The 27,203-nt window shown below is 38.0% G+C and overlaps 1 protein-coding gene and 1 long non-coding RNA gene across 3 annotated transcripts; one reads left to right on the top strand and one right to left on the bottom strand.

Moving 5' to 3' along the window:
- Positions 1-5,967: 5,967 nt before the first annotated feature.
- On the top strand, positions 5,968-12,550 carry LOC131157446 (cellulose synthase A catalytic subunit 7 [UDP-forming]-like). Of its 2 annotated transcripts, none has more exons than XM_058111621.1 (13): positions 5,968-6,042; positions 6,178-6,373; positions 7,166-7,347; positions 7,527-7,626; positions 7,834-7,927; positions 8,412-8,678; positions 8,794-9,139; positions 9,338-9,601; positions 9,858-10,070; positions 10,198-10,411; positions 10,526-10,722; positions 10,970-11,323; positions 11,767-12,550. In XM_058111621.1, exons 1-13 carry the CDS (start codon positions 5,968-5,970, stop codon positions 12,346-12,348), a joined length of 3,084 nt encoding a protein of 1,027 aa, XP_057967604.1. In that variant the 3' UTR covers positions 12,349-12,550. The 2 variants fall into 2 exon arrangements, with proteins under 2 accessions (XP_057967604.1, XP_057967603.1); XM_058111620.1 differs by having other exon boundaries at positions 7,807-7,927.
- LOC131157448 (uncharacterized) lies at positions 11,595-13,720 on the bottom strand. Its single transcript, XR_009137269.1, has 2 exons — positions 13,129-13,720; positions 11,595-12,316 (listed from the first exon to the last, which is right to left on the bottom strand). It is a non-coding gene; the product is annotated as an uncharacterized LOC131157448 (long non-coding RNA).
- Positions 13,721-27,203: the final 13,483 nt, after the last annotated feature.

Genomic DNA, 27,203 nt, shown 5'->3' with positions numbered 1-27,203 from the left:
CCAAATAAGAGTTTAACAATAACATCGAAGGAAACCTAACAAATCATGGAAAGCAATCAACATTGAACCGCAACTCAAGTTGTAGAACTTAGCCACTCATGTTTGCAATCCAAAATTTTTGAATCAAATTAATTTCACAATAAATCATTGCAAGAATAAAATAAAAGACAACAAATTAAAAGAATAATAAACTAAATGTATACTAAAACTAAAAGAACTAATTAATCCAACCTAGAATCATTCTAAACATTAGACTAAATGTATACTAAATTAAAACAACAAATTAATTCAACCTTGAAGCATTCAAACTAACAAACTAAGAGACAAGAAATTAATTAATCTAATAAACCACTCAAACAATAAAGTAAAAAAAATAATTCAATCCAACTATAAAACTAATCAAACAATGTACTAAAACAAACATTAAAATAAAGAAACAAGAGAGAGAGAGAGAGAGAGAGAGAGAGAGAGAGAGAGAGAGAGAGAGAAGATAGGATGGCCGTAGGTGTGAGCTTCAGCAGCCCCACTGCTACTCGATTCCCACGAGAGAAATACCTATTGTTCGGCCCTGCCTCCCAAGCACCCCTTCTACCCTAAAAATAAAAACCTCTTTAATTAATAACTACAAAACCCTCCTACCGCACCATCTCACCGAGACCCATCTGTAATGACCCGAAGTATAATGGTATTTTAATAATAATTAAGAGAAAGAAAATGGGAATAGAAAAGAGGGTGCAGCAGACTAAGCGTCTGTCAACGACATGGTAATTGGGCTCGTTGACGAGGGTATGTCTTGTCGATGAGAAAATACCGAGGACGGTTTTGGCAATTCTAAATTTCGTCGACGAGGGGTGAATGTTCGTTGACGAAACTCTTCAGGGACTCATCGATGAGGTGACATGTCTTGTCGATGAATCCGGCTCTATAAATAGCCCAAAAACCCAGATTTAAACGCAAAAAAATCAAAAAAATTTCACTCTCACTCCTCCCTACGGGTTCTCTCTCCTCTCTCTTCGATTTCAGCTCCGTCGTTCGCTGGATTGACGATCTGAGGCCACCACGACGCTCTTGGGGAAATTCTCTCCAAATCTGCCGGAGCGGATCATTGGTGCAAACGAGTTGAAATTCATCCTTGAGTTGAGGTGAAGTTTTTTATGTCAAATTTGGTCTTTTCATAGTTATAGGAAATGATATTCACATAAAAATACTGAAGTTTAGTTTTGGGGATTGTTGAATTCAGGGTGTTGAACGGGGAACCCTGCGGGTGCAGAACTAGTGGAATTTTTAGGGGGTTTTCTTCAGTACCAGGTAAGGGAATAAACTAAGGCAGATATTTTCCATGCAAACTATTATTATTTATATCAACAATTAATTTTTAGGAAAGAATGTATTACATTTGAATATTGTTAAGAAAATGCATATTTGGGAAAATACTGTTATTATACAAAAAATGTGATTTTAGAATGAAATATACGAATTTACTTAATTTTGTGTGCCATGAATATTATTTTTCATGAAAAGTATTATGATATGACAATTTTATGAGTAAAGCTGGTTTTCAGAAATTATGAAATAATACAGTACATTACGATTTTGAAAATACATGATAATTGATATATTTACTCAGAATGATATGTAAGAGATATTTGGTGCAAGGTCGTGATTGATAGCCTGCGCGAGGCCGTGTATGATATATAATTTTGGCGCAAGGCCATATTTATGAAATGTTCGCGCAAGGTTGTATTTATGAAGTTATATAAATTGCTATCAATCCATTTATGTTAAACGCTATATTATCATGTATTATATGTTATCAGAACGATGTTAGTTTAGTTCAATTTTAGGAGCACGGTACCGTAGCTATATAGATCAGATATCTATGTTCAGATTGGTGCTAACCACCCCACGAGGGGGTGGGAGATGGATAGTCGATGTGACTTTCAGTGTAGAGTTGTAGACGTCCACCTAGTAGTACAGACCAGGGTGTGGCAGGCCCATCATACTTACAGACATTTTTGACTCGACAGTGGTTGGCCAGCTATTGTCGGGTCCCGCCTTCGGGCTACACAACCCGTCATGGGGGGTAATACATGACATCAGCTAGCTATTCATCTTGAGTGTGTTTTCAGTATTATTAGCTATACTATACAGTTATGATTAGTATGATTTATTAAAAATATGAAGGTATACGTTTATGCAGTTATTAAATTATTAATATTTTCTGGTGTGGAAAATGTATTGTAAATCTGTATTATCATTAAATATTCATGTTATCACACAGCTGTATTTAGTTTATTTTCCCTTATTGAGAAGTGTCTCACCCCCGAACTTTAATAATTTTCAGGAAACCCACAAGGATCGATGGGTCGTGGCCGCCATTGAGTCTGTCGTGCTACCCCATTAGGAGGGTAAGTTTGAACTAGGATCAGGAAATTCTGATGTGGGATCCTAGAGATATTTTTGGATTTTAAGAGATTGTATATAAACACGGTGTTTTGGGATTATAGTTAACTCTGATATTATGTATCTTGTGGTATTGAGGTTGATGATTTACACTTGCTGCTACCTAGGTTCCGCTGTGTATGACAGGTGTCCTTGCTACCCATGGGTTTGGGTTAACTATTTTATTTACTATGTTCTATTATATGATTAGTTACGCAGGTCATTACACTAGCCACATGGGCTTCTTCATAGCAAGTGGTCACATCACCTCGATGGGCCTCTCCGAGTATGCCTCTTGCGCATGGTCTGAGCTCTTTAATTCAAACCCCTATCTCATGCATGCATTTGCATTTTTGAAGCCCAGCTCACTTTGTTTTCTTTCACGATCTCCCACAAGCATGCATGGAAGGGCTTCTTTATGAATTTGCATGGCATAGCCCTACATGAATTGCATGGGCCTCCTCATGAGGCCCTTTCACATACACCGTTGTCTCCCAAAGAGACCTAGCGCACGACATGGCTCACTTGGCCTTCTTTAATCTCCTCAGCTTCTTTTTATTCCAAGCCCACATGAATTTGCATGTTGCATGGCCCATTTTCCAATTCCATTATGCATGGCCCAACTTCTCTTTTCATTTGCATGGCTTCATTAAATGCATGGCTCTCCAAATTTTCTACGTGGCTCGGCTTCCGAAAATTATGCTGCAATAATTAAACATAATGATTTGTAAGTTATCAAACAAAAAATCAAATATTGTGAATCGAGCTCAATGTTGAATTACTGAATATAATTAGGCATTTAATTAAAATTATAATATTTAATACATGATTTTAAATGCCTAATTACGCAACTTTAATGCGTAATCACACCAATTGTCGTAGTTCTCCCTTGTCAGCTTTGGAATGAGTGCTTGTGCAATACCGTTTGCCATTGGGTTTGATATATATCAAAATAGAATGTTGGGGATGGATTTTGACAAATCTGATACCACAAGTGTGTTAGAAGGTCAAAAACGTTCAGGAACCGATTTTGGGAAGCAAAGAACCGGTCTAAATAACACTGAACCGACTAAAAAAGTTCTAGACCAATTTTTTTTAATGGAGATTAACGGCGTCAGTTAGCATTGTTAGAACACGTGGTGACTTTTGGACAAGCCGCGTGTTGTGAAGATTCGCGGATCTGGATGCGGGTCAATCTCTGAGTCGGGTTGTGCTCGCCGGTCTCTGGTATGAGTTTCGAGTCACGAATTGGGTTGCAATTTTCAGGGCCGGGCCGTGTTTGCCGAGTGAAGAAGGTGCGTGTCAGCACGTTAGGCGCGTGACGTCGCTGGTTAACACACGCGCCGACGCGTGCAGCATGTCTTGGTGACGTAGTACTAGAAGGTGGTGCATGTGAGCACATGGGAAGGCCTCTAAACTCCATTTGAGATGCGGTTTTCACCTATGGACTCGTCTTGACGCGTTCTGCGTTATGGTATGCTCAAAAATTGATTTCGAGCAACTTCAAATCTAAGAAAAAATTCAAATTCCTCTATGTTTGCCTTTGTTTGGAAAATTTCAGCAAACTTTGGCATTCTAATACCACTGATGGGTGGAGGGGACTCACTCAATCATTGGTTGTGATTGAACTTAATGAGGAAACACTCAACTTCACACAAACACTCTTTGATTTCAATAATAATCTGAAAATTACAGAGGACTCTCAATATATAAAATTTCTTCTCTCACTAGTTACTCTTCCTCTTCTACACCACATATTTTACACACACATATAACTCCATATATATATAGCAAAGGATGGGATGGTAGGTGAAGATTAATTCAAAGAAGTAGGCTAGGTTTGATGGAGGTGGCTGCCAACTGCAGCTCAACAATTCAACGAAATTGGCTGGGGTTGGTGGCTTCCCATCAAGTTTAATTTTCAATAGTTTGGACATCCTACAACATAGGCCAAATAGTATGCCAGTGGGGAGAAGTGAGTTAGTTACTCTAAGGGGCAATAGAAGAGGGATAAAACCTAAAGTAAATCGGAATGAGATAGAAATGATTTAATAGCTCTAAATTTGTCAGAGAAAATTGCTCATGATCATATAAATTGACAAATAAATGATTAATGTAATCAGGTCCTTCTCAGTAAAACTTAAGGCTTGATTTTATTGATAGTGGGCTGGGTGAATTAGTCAACTCAATCAAGTAAGTATAGATGTCTAACATATAACCTTTAAGATTTAGGTTGTTGCCTATCAACCAAATCAACTGTCCATGAGACTAAACTAGAACTATAGTTAGCTTTATGTGCATTTTTATAATGGACAACAATAGATGCCCCATAAATAATAAAATGTTTACGAATATATTATAATGCTTATTTCTAGAAAAGTATGAAAATATCCAAGCAAGATAAGAGTGGAAGACTTAAATCTAAAGCAAGATATGGAAAACATACCACTATTCTCATTTCATTAATCTCTACAAAATCTAAAAATTTGCTTAGCCATCAGAGAAGTCTAGAACTATCATTAGGGCAACCTTTGGATAGTGTTATTTTGCCTCAAACCACCTCAACCTAATGAAGTTGATCAAATCCCCATAAGTATAGTATGAACTCAAAATTTGCATCATCAATGGCCATGTACAATAATACATAGAAACAATTTTATTTTTTTGGTCCATTGGAGAAATAAATTGGACTTGGACTATAATGTATAGGGGATAACCGCTCTTCCATTTTTTGCCCCTTCCCCATGAGATATTGTACAAGGAACCTCCTTCTCCACGTGTTCGTGTGTCTATTTTAAATGTTAGATACGTGACAAATTGATCCTACATTCATTAATATTAGAGGAGGATCCATTTTCAGTAAGTATATAATTTAAGAAATAAACACACATATATACGTGAAGTGAGAGGTCCTCTATTTAATTTCTCCTTTCCCACCCTCGCTGTGATTTAAAACAATGAACTTCAAGGTGAAGTTCTAAATTTTAACTTCTTCTTGATAACGAAATTATCTAATGAATTAAAGTTAGTAATGTTGTAGGCATTTCTAAAGTAAAATTACTATATTTGCCGTAATCATCTTGGGTATACAATCGATGATCATATCATTACAAAACGTGAAGCCGACTCAACTTTATCTAGAATTCTAGATTTTGCAACATTGTGAACTGATTTTACACGCACAATGTGAATATGTGTGTTGTGGGGGTTTAGGCAGAGAGCAACCTGAGAAGACGTGAGTGCTGAGTGATGAGTGAGATAAATGATTAAAGATGGATAAAGAGAAGACATGAAAATCAAGCTGACAACTGCACTCGAGTTAACCAGCAGATGCAGCTTAACTTCAATGCAATGGGGACTCTGCAACAAACGAATTAACACCATATGTGGACGTTTTAGGTGAGATACTGAGATTCACCATATCCTCTACTTATATTCTTAAATACCCCTTCATTCTCATCCCACCACCCTCATCACAACCCCCAATTCCCACAGGAATCCACTCCACCACCTCTTCCATCCACCATGGAAGCAAGTGCTGGACTCATTGCTGGATCTCATGACCGGAACGAGCTCGTTGTTATTCATGCCCATGACGAGGTACGTAAAAGCATATATATGACCAAAAGGATATATAAAAGGAGCATGCAGTGCAAAATTTAGTTAACCCTGCATGCATGTATGGAACATTAGGACTAAAATATACTGGGATTTTTCATTTTGGTAATGGTACAGCCCAAGCCTTTGGCTTCTTCAATTAGGCATGTGTGTGAGATATGTGGAGATGATATTGGACTCACAGTGGACGGAGACATCTTTGTGGCCTGCGATGAGTGTGGCTTTCCAGTGTGCCGCCCTTGCTATGAGTATGAAAGGAAAGAGGGCACACAAGTTTGCCCTCAGTGCAAGACTAGGTACAGGCGTCTAAAAGGTAATTAATCTACATGTTATATTGATCAACCCAGCATCATTACAAGCTTTTTAATTATCATTCTGAAACTGTGAAACTCCAGTCAGACAAGCAACATCGGAAAGACCTACTGCGGCAATGATCCTCCTGATCCTCCCACAAATATTCATTGTGGTTTCGAACTTAAGAGGAATTGAATTGAACTTAATGAGGTTGTGCTTGAAACTTACAAGAATGGAATTTGTGCCTTTGATTTGAATTCAATATGATTTGGATAAACTCTGTACAATTTCGTATTATATTTTTTCTAAATACAAATCCAAATTCAAGCTGACAAACATATATATATAGTCAGGATATTTGAGTTGATTACTCACCCTCAGGCTTGACCCAATTAATTACCACTGGACCGCTACAGGAGGGGTAAATCACAGGAATTAATATTAATTGCAGTCCAGCTGGGTTAGCTCAAGTGGTAAGGGTGTCTTAAAGACTTTGGTAACCTCATGATCCTGGGTTTGATCCTACTTGCAAGTTTACTCCCAGTAAAATAACAGGGGTGCATCAATGGGTGGGCGGGTTCCACCCCCAGAGTTGGTGCCGCACCACTGGGTCACAAAGTGACTCGATGGTGGCTTTGGAGTCCTTGGGTCATCAAATATATATATATATATATATATATATATATATATATATATTAATTGCACAGTAGAGCAATCAGAATCTTTGAACAATTGAAGCTTATATGCTGATTTAAATGCTTCTTTCTTCTCTCCTTTATACTTTTTTTTCTTTCAAAATGATGAAATGAAGGGAGCCCAAGAGTGAAAGGAGACGAAGATGAAGAAGATATAGATGATATCGAACATGAATTTGACATGGACGATGAGCAGAACAAGAATGATCAATCTGCTGAAGCAATGCTTCATGGGAAGATGAGCTATGGAAGAGGCCCAGACGATGGTGAAGATCATGATAGTGCCCAATTCCAACCAGTTAGTCCCCATTCTAAATTAATTTTTCTCTTTAGCATTCTTCAACTCAATTCTTTCTTCTTTTCTGGGTTGTAATGGGATAAAATATTTATGCCATTCGGTTCAGTTCACAAGCATTCCTTTTCCCTTTTTCCCGAAGTGAATAGTAAAACCATATTCCCATGCACATGTGCATGCAGATAAACAATGAGCTCCCAATTTCAACTCACACTCATCGAGAACCAAAGCTCTCATATTCACTGCACAAACGAGTGCATTCGTATCCACTGTCTGAGCCTGGTTTGTCTCCAATCTCCATCTTCCCTTATTAATTTTGTTAATTGTAACCTTTGTTCTTCTTAATTTAGCATATAATTTCATTTGATTGATGAAAAGGACTACTGCTTAAGTGTGAATTATATATATAAGCTATTTCTCACTATATGTCTCGCAATACATGTCCATCCATATTTGTAACAGGAAGCCCGAAAAGCAATGAAGGGAAAGAAGCCGGATGGAAAGAGCGAATGGGCGGGTCAAAAATTCTGCAAGGAAATCTTGGACCCGAATTTGATTACTCAAATGATCCAGATAGGGCCATGTACGTATCTACACCAGTTTTGTTGAGAATATGAACTATGACAATGCACACAGGAAATTGAAATAAAAATAAGAATCCAATAACTTATGATGGTGTCTGTCTATGAAATCCTGGCAAACTTCTCCATTATATTGTTAAAAAAGGCCGTCTTTAGCAGTTTCAACCTTTGGCTGCAATACACACACACACACACACGAAAACCCAAAACACTGCCAAATAAGATTATGTGCCTAAACTTCAAAAGATCGAATCATAGATTCATAGTGCAGGAGGCTTTGCCCCTGCACCCACCACGCTAGCTACAGGCCTTCCGTATAAGGGGTTTTGTATTTGGAAGGCTCAGGGCAGCCCACTTGGTCCAAGCCTTCCACACAAAATCTCCCTTACAGAGTTCAAATGAATCACCCTTCTGAATACACAATAATTTTTTATTAGATACTATTATGGCTTCAAGCCAATCCGGTGTCTTATTGCGTGAATGCAGGGCAGATGAAACAAGGCAGCCACTTTCAAGGAAAGTACCTATTGCTTCTGGCAAGATCAGCCCTTACCGGATGGTAGTTGCAACTCGGCTTATCATTTTGCTCTTCTTCTTCCAGTACCGAATTATGAACCCGGTACAGGATGCAATTGGAATCTGGCTAACAGCTGTAATCTGTGAGCTCTGGTTTGCTCTTTCATGGATCCTTGAACAGCTTCCCAAATGGTTTCCGATTGATCGCGAGACATATCTTGATCGCCTCTCTCTCAGGTGATGAAAAAATATAACGTACTACATACCTAGAACAGAAAAAAGTTCAAAAGCTATTGGAACATGGCTAATCTTATGCAGAGAATCATAGATTTAAAAAATTTTAATGCTGCAGGTATGAGAGGGAAGGCGAGTCATCGATGCTTTCTCCGGTGGATGTTTTTGTTAGTACAGTGGATCCCAAAAAGGATCCTCCTCTAGTCACTGCCAATACAGTTCTATCAATCTTGGCCATGGACTACCCAGTTGATAAAATTTCATGCTACGTTTCAGATGATGCAGCTTCCATGCTCACCTTCGACTTGCTCACTGAAACTGCAGAATTTGCTAGGAAATGGGTTCCCTTCTGTAAGAAATTTTCCATAGAGCCTCGAGCTCCTGAGATGTACTTCTCTCTCAAGATTGACAATCTCAAGGATAAAGTCCAACCTACGTTTGTCAAAGAGCGTCGGGTCATGAAGGTTTAAATCATTTATTCTAATTCTCTGCATGTTTGGTATGTTATAATGGAATAGATTAGGTATGGAATGAAATTAAAGGATTATGTGAGAAATATGTAAAACTCCATTCCATTTCTACACATTAAACATCAAAACTGCATTTTGACTTGTAAAGTGATAAGTTAAAGTTCCCCTGATATATTATGGAATTTTTGGCAGAGAGAGTATGAAGAATTTAAGGTTCGTATCAATGCACTGGTTGCAAAAGCAATGAAGGTTCCTGTCGATGGTTGGAATATGCAAGATGGGACTCCATGGCCTGGAAACAATACAAAGGATCATCCGGGTATGCTTCAAGTGTTTCTTGGAAATGGTGGAGGCCTTGATGCAGAAGGAAATCAGCTCCCCCGTCTTGTTTACGTTTCTCGTGAGAAACGGCCTGGTTTTCAGCATCACCTCAAAGCTGGTGCCATGAACGCCCTGGTATGTAAAGATCTCCCTCCTACCTTTCTTCTGATTCTGACTCCTTAAAACTGGAAACTGCCAGTAAATTTACCTGGAATTGGTATTCTTTGGCTTGCTTCTTCTTTTGAATCCAAATTGTCCTGGAATTTTGAACTTTGCACGTGAATGTTTATGGTAAAACATAATGATACAAAGTTGGCCTGGAATTTTGAACTTCCTCTGGGCATTCTGTGTTTTAGTGCATGATATTTCTCTTGTTTTTGCAAAATTTCAGGTTCGTGTCTCTGGAGTGCTTACAAATGCCCCTTTTGTGCTGAACTTGGACTGTGAGCACTATGTAAACAATAGCAAGGCAGTGCGAGAGGCTATGTGTTTCTTGATGGATCCACAAGTTGGAAAGGGAGTTTGCTATGTCCAATTCCCTCAAAGATTCGATGGCATTGATAAGCTAGATCGATATGCCAACCGTAACACAGTCTTCTTCGATGTAAGCCCCTCCTTGGGACCTCTGAACCGACCATTCCTTGCATTCTTCTTCCACTTTTTCCTCTTATCATATCCATTTGTTAAAGCAAGGGAAGTGACATTATGCTCTTTATTTCTCTTTTCTGCAGATTAATATGAAAGGCCTAGATGGGATTCAGGGTCCTGTGTATGTTGGCACCGGATGTGTTTTCAGAAGGCGAGCTTTATATGGCTATGAACCTCCAAAGAGTCCTAAGCGACCGAGGATGGTTACCTGTGACTGCTTTCTTTGTTGTGGAATGAGCAGAAATCCTAGTAAAAATCCTAAACATGAAGCAAATGGAGAAGTTGCAAGCTTGCAAGGTTCCTGAAATATTATATAATTGTTGTTATTGATTGCTGAGTACTGGTTTGCTTCCTGTTTCATTATTTTTGTCACCTAATTAGAAATTTGAACTCAATTTTTATTAGGCCCAGGACTAGTCGAAGATAAGGAGCCATTGATGTCAGAAATGAACTCCGAAAAGAAATTTGGACCATCGCTGGTCTTTGTTGCTTCGACTTTAATGGAGCAAGGGGGTGTGCCCCCTTCTTCTAGCCCTGATGCCTTGCTTAAAGAAGCCATTCATGTTATTAGCTGTAGCTATGAAGACAGAACTGAATGGGGTTCTGAGGTAATGCAATGTCAAACCTTTTTCATATTTTTCAAAAATAAAAAAGAGCCTCTGGAGCTAGTATTGAATTTCCTAACAAACCCCAAAATATTGGCAAAAATTTAAAACTATTAACTACCATATTCCATATATATATATATATATATATATGTGTGTGTGTGTGTGTGTGTGTGTGTGTGTGTGTTTTAGCCAGGGCTCCATTTAGAGTTTTATAAACCTGAAATATTGGTTGCTTATGAATGTGCAGTTGGGTTGGATGTATGGTTGTGTCATAGAGGATATCCTGACAGGTTTTAAGATGCATTGTCGGGGTTGGAGGTCCATATACTGCATGCCAGAGAGGCCCGCATTCAAGGCATCAGCTCCGTTCAACCTTCCAGATCGGCTTAATCAGTCGCTTCAATGGGCACTTGGCTCTGTTCAGATATTCCTCAGTCATCACAATCCAATCTGCTATGGCTACAAGCAAGGACACCTCAAGTGGCTTCAACGTATTGCATATATCAACACAACAATCTATCCCTTCACCTCCTTCCCGCTCCTCACCTACTGTACCCTCCCAGCAGTCTGCCTGCTCACTGGAAAGTTCATCATGCCAGCGGTAAGAACATTTCCACTAAGACAGTAGCCACAGAAAGTTTGGAAGCTAAACCAAAAACTGCCATCATTTGGTTTGGCTTTTCAAAGCTTTTTCCTTGCTGTTGAAAGTTAAAATCACCACAATTTTTGCTTTTAAAAGCAAGAAAAGTACTTATAAGGTCGAACCAAATGGTATTAGAAGTTTGATGTTGTTCCTTCATGTCATTTGAAAGCACAGATGATTTGAGAGAACAACCAATTGTGAAGTCATCTCCCATAAAATGAGAAAGAAATAACATTAATTTTTGATCATATAAATGCAATGAAGTATGCACATTAACAAATGCTGCAAATATAAACAAATAAACTCATCTTTCCAATGCTGTGTATAACAAAAAAGAATCATCACATTTTTGAATGTCCTCTTTACTGAGTAAGCTAATTCCAGATTCTTTTGTGATCCAGATAAGCACACTTGCAAGTCTCTTCTTCATTGCTTTGCTTATCTCAATCTTCACAACGGGCATACTTGAGCAGAGGTGGAGTGGAGTGAGCATCCAGGAATGGTGGAGAAATGAGCAGTTCTGGGTGATTGGTGGGGTATCTGCACACCTCCTTGCCATTGTACAAGGTCTTCTCAATATTTTGGCAGGAACCGACACCAAAACCCCCATCATATCCAAAGTATCAGAAGATGAGGAGTTCGGGGAACTATATGCCTTCAAATGGACCACTCTCCTTATCCCTCCAACCACTCTCTTAATTATAAACCTTGTTGGAGTTGTTGGCGGGCTCTCTGTTGCCATAAGCAGTGGCTATGAAGCGTGGGGAACTCTGTTTGGGAAGCTCTTCTTTGCCTCTTGGGTGATTGTCCATCTCTATCCATTCCTTAAAGGTCTCATGGCGCGGCAAAATCGAACACCTACCGTTGTTGTTATATGGTCTGTGCTTTTGGCCTCCATTTTCTCCTTGCTATGGGTCAAGATCGACCCATTTGTCACAGAAACCAAGGGACCTGACATTAAGCAATGTGGAATCAACTGCTGATTGCTTTCATGTCTATGTTTTCGACATGTGCATCTCCAAGAACATCCATGTATTTTGGCGTGTTTCGAGTGAACAATATGTAGAAAAATCGAGTTGCAGAAGAAATAATGGTTGAGTGAAAATTTTTGTTTAGCATAATGCATTCCAGTGAGTTTTGTATGCGAAGTGGAGAAAATGGCTTTCTTATTTTTGCAATTTGCACCACTCATGACATTTTGCACATGTACTAAGGTAATGCTTGGGAGCATGGATTTTGAGATTTAGATTTGAATATGTGGATTTGGAAGAAGTTCAAGATAATTTTTCGCTACATTTTGTCCAAATCCAAATCAATTCAAAGGTCCGAATCCAAGCTCCCAAAGGCAAGGAAAGGATTTTGAATCCAATTTTAGAGCAATAACCAGTTTTTGGTCCTCATAAGTGATGAAAAGGGATGCTTTACATTTAGATGTAACCCTTCCTTTTTGCATGAACTGAAACCCTTTAAGATTTGGACCAGTTGGTCTTGCCAGCCCGATAATTTTGCCATTGGGCCGGCAAATTCTCCCAACCAAAATCTATTAACAAAGTAGACAACATAGTTAAACTGTATATGATAAAGTAGAAGAGATGGGGAAAAAAAAGTCACCACTACATTCCTTTAGATTTATGAGGGGAGAAAAAAAAGAATCAGTACAAAATTGGAGTACAAGTTCATGTGAGATTTATAACTCACGAGTCATGAGCATTCTTTGCCAGTGTTAAAAAACATTGCGGACAAAGGTAACACGAGGGGCTTACCCAGGAACATGCCAATTGACAGAACCATTCCATTTGTCAGATCCTTTAAGATTTCTTCAGCGGGGTCGATTAAGACTGTTTCCTTCGATGACTTGAGGATCAAAATATGCAAGAGCGGGTTCTGGCTCACGCAAGGATTCATTGCCATACCACAAAAGTCACTTTAATTTTTTCGAAACCTTATTTTCTTCTCTGTTCCCTTCCCTCTCTCTCGCCCACGCACAGCCAAGAGCTAGGCAGCCCCTCTCTCCCTTTCTCTCGCCCACGCATGGCTCACAGCTTCGGCAACCCTTCCCTCCGGCGCGGCTCTTGTTTTTCTGGGCACCAATTTTCAATTTCTTGTGGGCTGGGCTGCCATTAAGAGAAAGATCTCAGGATTTCAAATCTTTGAAGTTAGCAAAAATTGAAGCAATAAATAGCCTATTGTGAGCGTGATTCTACTCGAAGAAAATTAAAACAAGAAAGAAAAAAGAGGCAAAAAGGATATGGACGAGCAATTGCAAACTCCCTGATGTGGAAAAGCAGGCTGCCTTAAAATATAAGTTTTCTAAATTGATAAAAATTACTCCTACGGGGTGTCTAAATTCAATGGAAGCCTGAATTATTGAATAAAATTGAGTTTTATTTCATTTTTTATTTTATTATTAATATAATATTAAATAACTGTTTAATAGGAATAAATTTTTCCATTTTGATGTGTCTTAAATCTTGCTGAACCATTTGATTTTATTATTTAATAAAATATTAAATTATAGTTTGATTGGAATAATTTTTTTCATTTTGATGTGTCTTAAATCTCGCTTGATGGTCCAACGAGATTTAAAGAAAACCCGTTGGACCATCCAGCGAGTTTTAAATGACGAGAGCACTCCAACGATTAACGCGTGATACTTAAAACTCGCTGGATAGTTCAGTGAGTTTTACTTAAATCTCGCTGGACCATCCAGCTAGTTTTCTTTAAATCTCGCTAGAGCATCCAGCGATATCTATATTATAGCACCCCGGCCCTCTCGATGGGTCCGGAGTGCTACTAAACATACATACATCTTTATGATACCATACATATACAACTCGTCCAAATAAGAGGAAAACGGGTGTTCTATACTGAACTACATAAACATACACAGCGGAAAACATACATCTTCTAATAAAACTTACCAGAGTTTTTAATTGTTTCTTATATAAATCCATACATAACTGAAAACATAATCTACTATATATATATATACAATCCCCAAAAAACAAACACTATACAAAATCTCACCAACTCTGACAAGGACTGTCTACTATCTAACTTTGTTTGGCAACACACCGGGCTCGATCCTTTAGAGGACCTGAAACAACATTTGTATGCTTGGGTGAGACACCTCTCAGTAAGATAGATTATATTATTATCAATGTGTCACTAACATGAGATTTCGTGTGTACAAATACTACTAACAATTAAATACATTTAATTGACATTTTAAAACTGCACTGCTTTGTAAATCTAAATAGCATGAGATTTCGTGTGTACAAATACTGCTAACAATTCAATACATTTAATTGACATTTTAAAACCGCACTGCTTTGTAAATCTGAAAATACACTCTGGCTTAATATAATGATTTCTATAGTAAATATGGTCATATATGCCTAGAAGATACAACCTGATTTGTAGGACTAGCGTCGTCAGTCATCGCATACACGTGCGACATGCTTTCCCCCATGACAGGTTGTGCGGCCCAAAAGCTGGATTTAACAAATAGTCGGCCGACTAATGTCAAGTCAAACATAAAGTAGTACGATGGTGCCTACTCTTTCTTTTTCTCTGTGCTCAAAGGCTGAGTCATCAAGAATACTTCGTTGGATGGGGCTCCAAATCACTACTTTGGGGAGTACTTTACCTAGGCCACCAGTTGCCTTTCCCATCCACACTCTAACTTATCAGTGTGGTTGCACCTCTACATACATATAGTTACGGTACCGTGCTCTAAACATGAGATCATCATAACAGGGCTCTACTATCATATATGACAATTTACATCATATAAAATTGTAATCATCATTCATTTCATAAAAATGGAATATAACATACACTGTACATATCTTTGTAAAATACATCTATCATATACTGATTCGGTAAAAATCGGTGTATCATAAACTCGACATTTAGTCGTCACATCTCATCTCATCTCTTCTCTTCTCTTGGCATATAGCCATCATATTTCTCATCTCGGCTTATTGTCGTTACAGTTCAATATTACACAAAACCTGCTCATTTAATGTCAATTAAAAATATACTCATGCCACACAATTTTCTTCTGGTAGTTCATACATAACTCAATTGCTTAAGAACATACATACTGCTGCTAAAACGAGGGTACGAATATCTCTAGGTTGTTATTTTACTAAATATAGATATATAGATAAATACAGGAAAAATGGAGATAATCAACCCTATTGTCTTTGGTTGATTTTAAAACAAGTCTATGGTTTGAAATAACAACTTTCCAACCCGTGAAAATGTTCATAAAGATCCATACTATACTTTAAAAATATCATACTTAAATTTAAACGGTTGGTTTTGAAAATAAAGTCGGTTAGCCGAACCCTAGGCCCAGAAACCCTAGAAAAGTCATAACTGTTTATCTAAAAACCGTTTTAACATTTTAATCCGTTAGAAATCATAAACATAACTGACATAATATAATCCCCTTACTTATTTCCTGAAAAACACCCGGGATGCTCGAAAACTGAACCCTAACTTTTCCTCGAAATCGAGAATCCACTCTGCTAGACTTGTAGATATTCGCTCCCTATTCCTCGTGGTCACTTCCGATCATTGAAACGGGCAATGAACAGCAAAGGATTGAAGAGAGAAAGAGTGTGTGGGCACAGGTTCTAGAGAGAGAGCGAGAGATATTTTGATTTCTTAATCATGAAGCAATTGAAAATCTATTTATAGACCCCTTGACCCAATCAAATTCGTCAATCAAATGACGTCTTCATCGACGAGCCACACAAGGCCATTCATCGACGAAGGAAGGACCTCGTTGATGAAGCCTAAGACTGATATTTTTTGGACGTTCTAGATCTCTTCGTCGACGAAACTCTGAATTTTGGCGATGAATCTTAGAAGGGCCTTTGTCGACGAGAACATGGAGTTTGTCGACGAAGGCTGTTGAAAATCCCATTTTTCCTTTCTTATTTAATTTCCTTATTTACCTGGTTTGGGTCTCTACAATCTCCCCTCCTTACAAAATTTCATCCTTGAAATTTGCTAACTACTTTTTGTCACATCACCTAAACCATCACTACGCTGACACTAGGAAGAGCTGGTAGCAACCCACATAGCAGCCCAGTCCCAAGTTTATTACCTACCCTCACTTATGGAGGAGGAATATCGTGGTTACACATAATGTCTCAGGCGAATACAATATCCAAACACAACTCTCCCAAAGACCAAACATACTCTAAACTATAAAAAAACTTACTCTAACTATAATACATACATACTGTAACGACCGGGAAATTTTTAACTATTTAAAATAATAAGGAAGATAATAAAAGAAAAAAATAAAAATAGAAGAAAGGGGAAAAGAAATTGTAAAGGGTAATGAGCAAGCGCTCATCGACGAGCTGAAATTTTCTCGTCGACAAGCAATCTTCTAAGCCTCATCGTCGAGTATGCATGTGTCATTGACGAGGGTTTACCGAGAGAGGTTCTTACATTTTTGAATTTCTTCGACGAGCTCCTGGTCTCGTCTACAAGTGGTGTTCTTAAGCTTATTGACAAGTCTAGATGTCTCATCGACAAGGCCACGTGGCAAGTTGCTTATAAATAGGAAAAAATCATATTTTTAGCGGAGGATTTCATTTCTTCTTCTATTTCTCTCTCTAAACACGGCTCCTCTGCCTTCTCTCTTCTATTTCAGGCCGGATTTAGCTCGGTTCGACAATCAGAAGCTACCATGAGACTCCTGGGAAGATTCTCTACAATATAGGTGAAGTGGATTCTCAATTTGAGAAGTTTAGGAAACATCCCAAAATCAGGGTAAGTGAGATAATTTAAGGTTTTATTATTATTTTGAAGCATTTGGAACCTAGGAAGTATTAAATGGGTATTTTTCTAAGATTTGAGGAAGTTAAAATTTTTGGAATACAAAGTCTCGTTTTGTTGATTTTAGGCAGAAATTTTGCCGAGCAGGTAAGGAGAAATACTTTATAACAGTATTTTTATTAATTTTAAACTGACTAATTTTGGGTATAATTTCTACATATTCAGGTATAATATTATGAACCATGTTGGTATTGAAAAAAAAAATACTATTTTTAAATATATAATATATTGAAAAAATTGTGTGGCGTGAAAATAGCTTTGAAAATTTAAATGGTTGTGAGTACTGTGGAATGATGAATCATTGTGATTGTGAATATTGTTGGGTTGCAAATATTGGTTGATTGTGTATACTATGATAATTTTGTGGATATGTTTGAATGGTTGGATTTTGTTATTGATTTGTGTTGTGGTTCATGTAAATTGTGATATAGCGTTGGTAATGGTATAAGGAGGTCGTTATATCGTACCTGGTATAATCTGTGTGTTTGGTTAGTACTGTGTGGACATGTATGTTGTATGGTCGATAGTCCTGTGTGGATATATATGTTGTGTGCTAGAGTCTTGTGTGGACAATTACATTTTGTGTGGATATAGACCCTGTGTGGGTATGATTGAAGACTATGTGGATTATCCTGTGTGGATTGATTGTGGTATGCATATATATATATATATATATATATATATATATATATATGTGGAGTTCTATGGAATGATTATTGTTGGTTGCATGTGTCTTTAATTAATTAAGTATTTATGGTAAAGTAGATTACTCCACCTAAGGGCTTGCTGAGGAAGGCAAGTACCCTAGTAATTATTTGTGGCTACCAGAGTAGAGGGAAGCCATTTGTATAGGCAGATGACCTTCCCTATTCTCGAAAACTTTACCTGGATACATAACCCGATGGCTTACTAAGAAAGATGAGTACACTAGTGTTACCACTAAAGTTGAGAGAATCTACTTGTATGGGCAGGCAGACTTCCCTATTCTCAAGAATTATTAGTAAAAAATATTAATGTATGTGAGCATGTGATTGGATGGCAGAGAAGATGACCATGGTGTGATTTGAACACGTTATTTCGACTGCTATTGGATTATGAATGCGCTTGTATGGATATTTTAATTATATATTAAACACTTCAGTTACACACTGTTGTAAATGATTTCTTCCTTACTGAGAGGTGTCTCACCCTGTCAAATTATCAATCTTTTTCAAGTTTTCCAGGTGATCGAGCTTAGAAAGCTCCAGGGTAGGGTAGTTTTGTGGGTGGTTATCAGAATGGTTATGTATTTAATCTTATGATTAATATATTTCATTCAGATTTTGTAATATGGAGAATATGGTTGTATTATATGAGTTTGTTAATGTAAATATAGAACTCTGGTATTATGTTCGAGGTTATTTTATTATTTCCGCTGCGTGTTGGTCTCATAACACTCCGGGCCCCACATAGCGGGTCAGGGGCATTACACATGCCATTTACTTACCATTCTGTTTATGTATCTAACTCTGAGTGTCTTTGAATAGGTGAGGATACTTCTAATGTATCACTGACTCTAACTCCCATGAAGCCTCCTCTACTGCGTGATTACGCCATAGTACCTTCACTAACGAAATTCTCTTCGTACGTAGTTCCTACTCTATTTAGTCTATGATTAGAACTGGTATCTCTTCATAGGCTAACGTGTCCCCGAGCTCTAATGACTCGTAACTAATCACATGCAAAGGATCTGTAACATTCGTCCTGAGCATGGATACGTGGAACACATTGTAAATCATAGACAATGCGGGTGGTAATGCTATCCTGTATGCCACCGAATCAACTCTCTCTAGAATCTCAAACGGTATAACATACCTAGGGCTCAGCTTGCTCTTCCTACCAAACCTCATCACCACTTTCATCGAAATAATCCTAAAAAATACAGCATATCGCACCTCGAACTCTAATTCCCATCGACGTGTATCTACGTAGCTCTTCTGCTGACTTTAAGCTGATTTAATTCGTTCCCTAATGAGTTTGACCTTCTTTGAAGCCAGTTGGACCAGCTCCAGCCCTAAAATCTACCTTTCACCAACCTCATCCTAGAACAACGGAGATCAACACCTCCGACCATACAGTGCCTCATACAGTGCTATCTTGATACTAGCCTAGTAACTGTTGTTATAGGTGAACTCAACCAATGGCAGATGTCTAATCCAACTACCACTAAAATCCAGTACACACGCCCTCAACATATCTTCTAAAATATGGATGGTCCTCTCTAACTGACCATCGGTTTGTGGGTGGAACGCAATACTGAATGTAAGTTGAGATCCCAACACTTCCTGAAGACTTTTCCAGAACCGGGAAGTAAATTGTGGATCTCTATCTAAGACAATCGATACTGGCACTCTGTGTAATCTAACTATCTTTTGAACATATAGTTCTGCCAGCTTATCCATGAAATAACTGCTTTTCATCGAGATGAAATAGGCTGTCTTTGTCAATCTTTCAACCACAAACCAAATTGCATTCTACCCATGAAGTACTGACTGCAACCCCGTGACAAAATCCATGGAGATGTGCTCCCACTTCCATTTAGGAATGAGAAGTGGTTGCAATGGTCCCTCCGGCCTCTGGTGCTCGGCCTTCACCTTCTGGAATGTCAAGCACTACTCTATGAAATCAGCGATCTCTCTTTTCATGTTAGACCACTAGAAAGATTCTCGTAAATCTCTATACATCTTCATACTCCCTTGATGTACTGTGTAGAACGAGCAATGTGCCTCCTCTAAGATGACCCGCTTAATATCGGTGTCATTCGATACGCAAATCCTGGTATGGAATCTCAACACCCCATCATCAGAGACATTGAAATCTAGTTTTAAACCATCCTGAACCCCTTCTATAACCTCTATTAGCTCTGTGTCTTCCTTCTAAGCTGTTATGATCCTCTCCTATAAGGTCAGCTGTACCACCAAGCTAGCAATGAAGGCTTGGTGATTTCCTTCCACTACCTCCAACCCAACCTTTCCAGGTCCATACAGATCTGATGCTGAACTCCCATTGCCGAGACTGATGCATCAACTGACTTCTGACTCAGAGCATCAGCTACCACATTTGCTTTTCCTAAGTGGTAACTAATAATATAGTCGTAGTCCTTTATCAGCCCCAACCATCCCCGCTGCCTCATATTCAGCTCTTTCTAGGTGAAAAAGTACTTAAGAATTTTATGATTGGTAAAAATCTCGCACCTTTCACCATACAGGTAGTGCCTCCAGATCTTCAATGCATACACTACCGCCACTAATTCCATATTATGTGTGAGGTAGTTCTTCTCATATTCCTTGAGTTGACAAGAAGCATAAGTAATTACCTTTCCCCATTGCATTAAAACACACTCGAGACCCTTCTTAGAGGCATCACTGTAGATAAAAAATCCACCATCCCCTGACGAAATGGTCAGAACTAGTGTAACACCCCAGACCCGACATGTGGGGCCTGGAGTGTTATGAGACAAACACGCGTCTCTGATACCATTCATGCAATGGAAATAATAAAATAACCTCAAACATAATACCAAAGTTCTATATTTACATCAACAAACTCATATAATACAACCACATTCTCCATATTACAAAACCTGAATGAAATATATTAAACATAAAAGTAAATACATAATACTTCTAATAACCACTCACAAAACCACCCGACCCTGGAGCTTTCTAAGTTCGATCACCTGAAAAACCTAAAAGGATTGATAATTCGATGGTGTGAGACACCTCTCAGTAAGAAAGAAATAATTTACAACAGTGTATGGCTGAAGTGTTTAATATATAAATTAAAATATTCATACAAACGCAATCATATTCTAATAGCAGTCAAGATAACGCGCTCATAATCACACCATGGTCATTTTTTCTGCCATCCAATCACATGCCCATATACATAAATATTTTTTCTGATAATTCCCGAGAATAGTGAAATCTACCCATCCATATAAGTAGATTTCTTTTGTTATAATGGTAACACCAACGCACTCACCTTTCTCAGTAAGCCCTCGGATTATGTATCTAAGTAAAGTCTCCGAGAATAGGGAACGTTACCTGCCTATACAAGTGGTTTCCCTCTACTCTGGTATCCACAAATAATTACCAGGGTACTCGCCTTCCTCAGCAAGCCCTCGGGTGGAGTAATTTACTTTATCATAAATACTTAATTAATTAAAGTCACACATAACCAACAATAATTGCTCCATAGAACTCCACACATCTATACATACCACAATCAATCCACACTGGATAATCCACATAGTCTTCAATCATACGCACACAGGGTCTATATCCACACAAAATGTAATTGTCCACACAGGACTCTAGCACACACAACATACACGTCCACACAGGACAATCAACCATACAACATACATGTCCACATAGGACTGGTCCACATAAGACTAACCAAATACACATATTACACGGTCCACATAGGACCAACCATCACACAGAGTATAGCACAAACTACCCTGTTCATGATAAATAGGTAAATAACCTCCTTATACCACTACCAATGTTTACCTCTCAATATAAACACTCATATAACGACCTCCTCATGCCACTGCCAACGTTATATGATGGTTATACTAGGGACGATATAACAACCTCCTCATACCACTGCTAACGCTATATCGCAATTTACATGAACCATAACAAAAATCAATAACAAATCCGACCATTCAAACATATCCACATAATTACCATAGTATACACAATCAACTAGTATTTGCAACCTAACAATATTCGCAATCACAATAATTCATCATTCCACAGTACTCACAACTATTTAAATTTTCAAAGCTATTTTCATACCACACAATTTTTTTCAATATATATATATATATATATATATATATATATATATATATTTAAAAACAGTATTTTTTTTCAATACCAGCATGGTTCAAAAAATTATACCTGAATATGTTGAAATTATACCCAAAATTAGTCAGTTTAAAATTAATAAAAATACTGTTATAAAGTATTTCCCCTTACCCGCTCCTCGAAATTTCTGCCTAAAATCGACAAAACGACACCCTGTATTCCAAAAATTCCAACTTACTTAAGTCTAAGAAAAAATACTCATTTAATACTTCTTAGGCTCCAAATACCTCAAAATAATAATAAAACCTTAAATTATCTCAATTACCCTAGTTTTGGGATGTTTCCCAAACTTCTTAAATGGAAATTCGCTCCGCCTATATTGTAGAGAATCTTCCCAGGAGTCTCATGGTAGCTTTCGATTGTCGAACAGAGCTAAATCCGGCCCGAAATCGAAGAGAGAAGGCAGAGAATCCATGTTTAGAGAGAGAAATAGAAGAAGAAATGAAATCCTCTGCTGAAAATCTGATTTTTGCATATTTATAGGCAACTTGTCATGTGGCCTCATCAACGAGATATCTGGACTCGTCGACGAGCCCAAGAACACCACTCATAGACGAGACCAGGAACTTGTCCACAAAATTCAGAAATGTAAGAACCTCTCTCGGTAAAACCTTGTGGACGAGACATGCATACTCAACGACGAGGCTCGGAAGATTGCTCGTCGACGAGAAAATTCCAGCTTGTCGACGAGCGCCTACTCATTACCCTTTATAATTTCTTTTCCCCTTTCTTTTGTTTTCCCTTTTTCATTTTATTATCTTCTTTATTATTTTAAATAGCTAAAAATTTTTGGGTCATTACATTCTCCCCTCCTTAAAATAATTTCATCCTCGAAATTTGTTAATCACCCATTTCTCACATCTGCTAAGCTAGCTAATCGTATTCACTAATTTTAAACAATTGAAACATATGCAGCATCAAATCATGCAAAGTCCAACAACATTAACACGCATACTAACATAAACATATTACTTGGGCTTTTAGTATTGCCCTCCTCAGGTGTACCCAATATATAGACAAGTGCTGGGACACCACTGCCGTGAGACACCAAGTTGTTTCTCTAGTTCTAATTCAGAGCTGGTGCATTATTCAACGATTCTTGACATTCCCGAGCTATGTGACCATGTTTGCCGCATCTATAATATACAACACCCCTACTTCAACATTCTCCCCAATGTCACTGGTTACATCTAGGGCAATGGGGGCATGACGAATCGCCCTGTCGTCCCCGATCATTTCTTTTCGATCCCTGACCTGTAGCATCATTGTCTCCTCTCCACGACCCTTGTCTAACATTTGTTTGGGAATGAGGAGATGTAGCCCTTTTTCTTCGTTCTGATGCCTCTGTACCTCTCTGTAGACTCGACTTTGTAACAGTAGCTTTTTCCACCAATTCCGCAAAATCCTAAATCTGCAAACATGCCATATGCTTGTGAATTCTTTGATTCAGTCCCTTTTCAAACCACCTAACCTTTTAGTATTCATATGGAACCACAGAAGGTGCAAAACGGGATAGTTCTAGGAATTTAACAGCATACTGCTAAACAGTGAGGCGCTCTTGAGTCAAGCTGAAAAATTCCTCCACTTTCGCATTTTTGGTGGTGGCGGGAAAGTATCAATCGTAGAAGACTTGCTTAAAACAACCCTAGATCATCGCTATAGGTACCACTCACTCTTCCTCCAACAATTTCATTGCATGACACCACCGTTCAACTTCTCCGGCCAATTTGAAGGTAGCAAAAAGAACCTTCTACTCCTCGGTGCAGTTCAACACTGCCAATATCTTTTCCATCTCTTGCATCCACATCTCAGCCTTAATCGGGTCAGTGCCACCCTCAAAAGATGAAGGTTTCAAACGGGTGAATTGATCAATTGTGCAACCCTAGTGCACAGCGGGCAGCTTAATCCCCCAAAGTCCCGTCTCATTTCTTCCCTAACTTGATGAGCTATTCCTCATAACAATCGAGAGGTGTCAATCTTGTCCCCACTGGAAGCTCCCAATTTGCTTTCTCCTCCTTCATCCACATCTTTGCCTCTAGGATCCATCCCTGAATATAAATATACAACACCGGCAATTTAGAATCTTCACATCTTAATATATTTGACATAATCACAAAACATGAAACCAATTTAATATCCAAATCCTCAATTAAATATCCATATATCCGCAATCATTTTAACTTTTAAATACAAATTCCAAATTTCAATTTCTCCACTCAGAAACATCACCGTTAATGAATTTACTGTGGTTTTCTAAAATCATCAACTGATTCAGAAAATCACATAAGTTTGTCAAGGGATTTCTGCCTCCAAGCTACGAAACAAACTCAAACTCCTATCAACACCCTAATCTACCCATTCCTACCCTCATTCAACTCAACCTATACTTTGGTATTAATCTTCCTAAATTCCGCAAGACCGTTATGCTCTGATACCAACTGTAACGCCCCGGACTAGCCATATGGGGCCCGAAGTATTATGAGACCAACATGCGTCTTTGATATCATTCACGTAGCGGAAATAATACAATAACCTTAAACATAATACCAAAGTTATATATTTACATCAATAAACTGATATAATACAACCACATTCTCCATATTACAAAACCTGAATGAAATATATTAAACATAAAACTAAATACATAATCATTTTGATAACCACTCACAAAACTACCCAGCTTTAGAGCTTTCTAAGCTTGATCACCTGGAAAACCTAAAAATTTTGATAATTCAACAGGGTAAGACACCTCTCAGTAAGGAAGAAATAATTTACTACAGTGTGTGGTTAAAGTGTTTAATACATAAATTAAAATATCTATACAAACGCAATCATAATCTAATAGTGGTCAAGATAACGCGCTCATAATCACACCATAGTCATCTTCTTTGCCATCCAATAACATGCTGACATACATAAATACTTTTACTAATAATTTCCGAGAATAAGGAAGTCTACCAACCCATACAAGTAGATTCCCTCTCCTCTAGTGGTAACACCAGGGCACTCACCTTTCTCAGTAAGCCCTCGGGTTATGTATCCAGGTAAAGTCTTCGAGAATAGGGAAGGTCACTCGCTCATACAAGTGGTTTCCCTCTACGCTAGTATCCACAAATAATTACCAAGGTACTCGCCTTCCTCAGCAAGCCCTTGAGAGGAGTAATCTATTTTACCATAAATACTTAATTAATTAAAGTCACATGCAACCAAAAATAATCGTTCCATAGAACTCCACACATATATGCATACCACAATCAATCCACACTGGATAATCCACACAGTTTTCAATCATACCCACACACAGTCTATATCCACACAAAATGTAATTGTTCACACAGGACTTTAGCACACACAACATACACGTCCACACAAGACTATCAAACATACAACATACATGTCCACACAGGACTAGTCCACACAAGACTAACCTAACACACAGATTACACGGTCTACACAAGATAAACCGTTGCACAGATTACAGCACAAACCACTATGTTCATGGTAAATAGGTAAACAACCTCCTCATACCACTACCAATGTTATATGACAGTTATACCATGTATGATATATCGACCTCCTCATACCATTGTCAATGCTATATCGTAATTTACATGAACCACAACACAAATCAATAACAAATTCGACCATTCAAATATATCCACACAATTACCACTACCACAGTATACATAATCAACCAGTATTTGCAACCCAACAATATTCGCAATCACAATGATTCATCATTCCACAATAGTCACAATTATTTAAATTTTCAAAGCTATTTTCATGCCACACAATTTTTCCCAATATATTATGTATTTAAAAACAATTTTTTTTTTTTCAATACTAGCATGATTCATAATATTATACCTAAATATGTAGAAATTATACCCAAAATTAGTCAGTTTAAAATTAATAAAAATACTGTTATAAAGTATTTTCCCTTACTTACTCAAAATTTTTGCCTAAAATCAATAAAACAAGACCCTGTATTCCAAAAATTCTAACCTCCTCAAATCTCAGAAAAATACTCATTTAATACTTCCTAGACTCCAAATACCTCAAAATAATAATAAAACCTTAAATTATCTCACTTACCCTGGCTTTGGGATGTTTCTTAAACTTCTCAAATCGAAAATCCACTTCGCCTATATTGCATAGAATCTTCCCAAGAGTCTTGTGGTAGCTTCGGATCGTCGAACCAAACTAAATCCAACTTGAAATCGAAGAGAGAAGGCAAAGGATCCTTTTTTAGAGAGAGAAATAGAAGAAGAAATGAAATCCTTTGTTGAAAATCTGATTTTTGCCTATTTATAGGCAAGTTGCTACGTGGCCTCGTCAATGAGACATCTTGACTCATCGATGAGCCCAAGAACACCACTCATAGACAAAACCGGGAGCTCGTCGATGAAATTCAGAAATGTAATAACCTTTCTCTGTAAACCCTCGTCGACGAGACATGCATACTCGACGATGAGGCTCAAAAGATTGCTCGTCGATGAGAAAATTCCAGCTCGTCGACGAGCGCCTGCTCATTACCCTTTACAATTTCTTTTCCCCTTTCTTCTGTTTTCCTTTTTTCCTTTTATTATCTTCCTTATTGTTTTAAATAGTTAAAAATTTTCTAGTCGTTACAACTGGAGCAGTAGCCAACCGCTGCTTTAGTTCCTGAAAACTCTACTCGCACTCATCAATCCATTCAAACCTTACGTTCTTCCTTGTGAGTCGTGTCAATGGACTTGATTATCTGGAGAACCCTACTACGAACCGTCGGTAGTATCCTGCAAGACTTAGAAAACTCTTTACCTCCTAAAAATTTTTTTTGGTCTCGTCCAGTCCACTACCACTTCTATCTTGCTCGGGTCCACTAATACCCCTTCTTTGGACACTACATGCCCCAGAAATGCCACTTGCTATAACAAGAACTCGCACTTCTTAAATTTCACAAACAACTTCTTCTCCCTGAGTACCTGAAGTACCAACCTCAAATGAACTACCTTGGGACTCCTTGAATAAACCAGGATGTCATCAATGAAAATGATCACGAATTGATCCAA

Source organism: Malania oleifera, chromosome 6 (genome assembly GCF_029873635.1).
Source record: "Malania oleifera isolate guangnan ecotype guangnan chromosome 6, ASM2987363v1, whole genome shotgun sequence".
Taxonomy (NCBI): domain Eukaryota; kingdom Viridiplantae; phylum Streptophyta; class Magnoliopsida; order Santalales; family Ximeniaceae; genus Malania; species Malania oleifera.
Note: the sequence above shows the minus strand (reverse complement) of the source record. Positions and strands in the feature narration are given on the sequence as shown.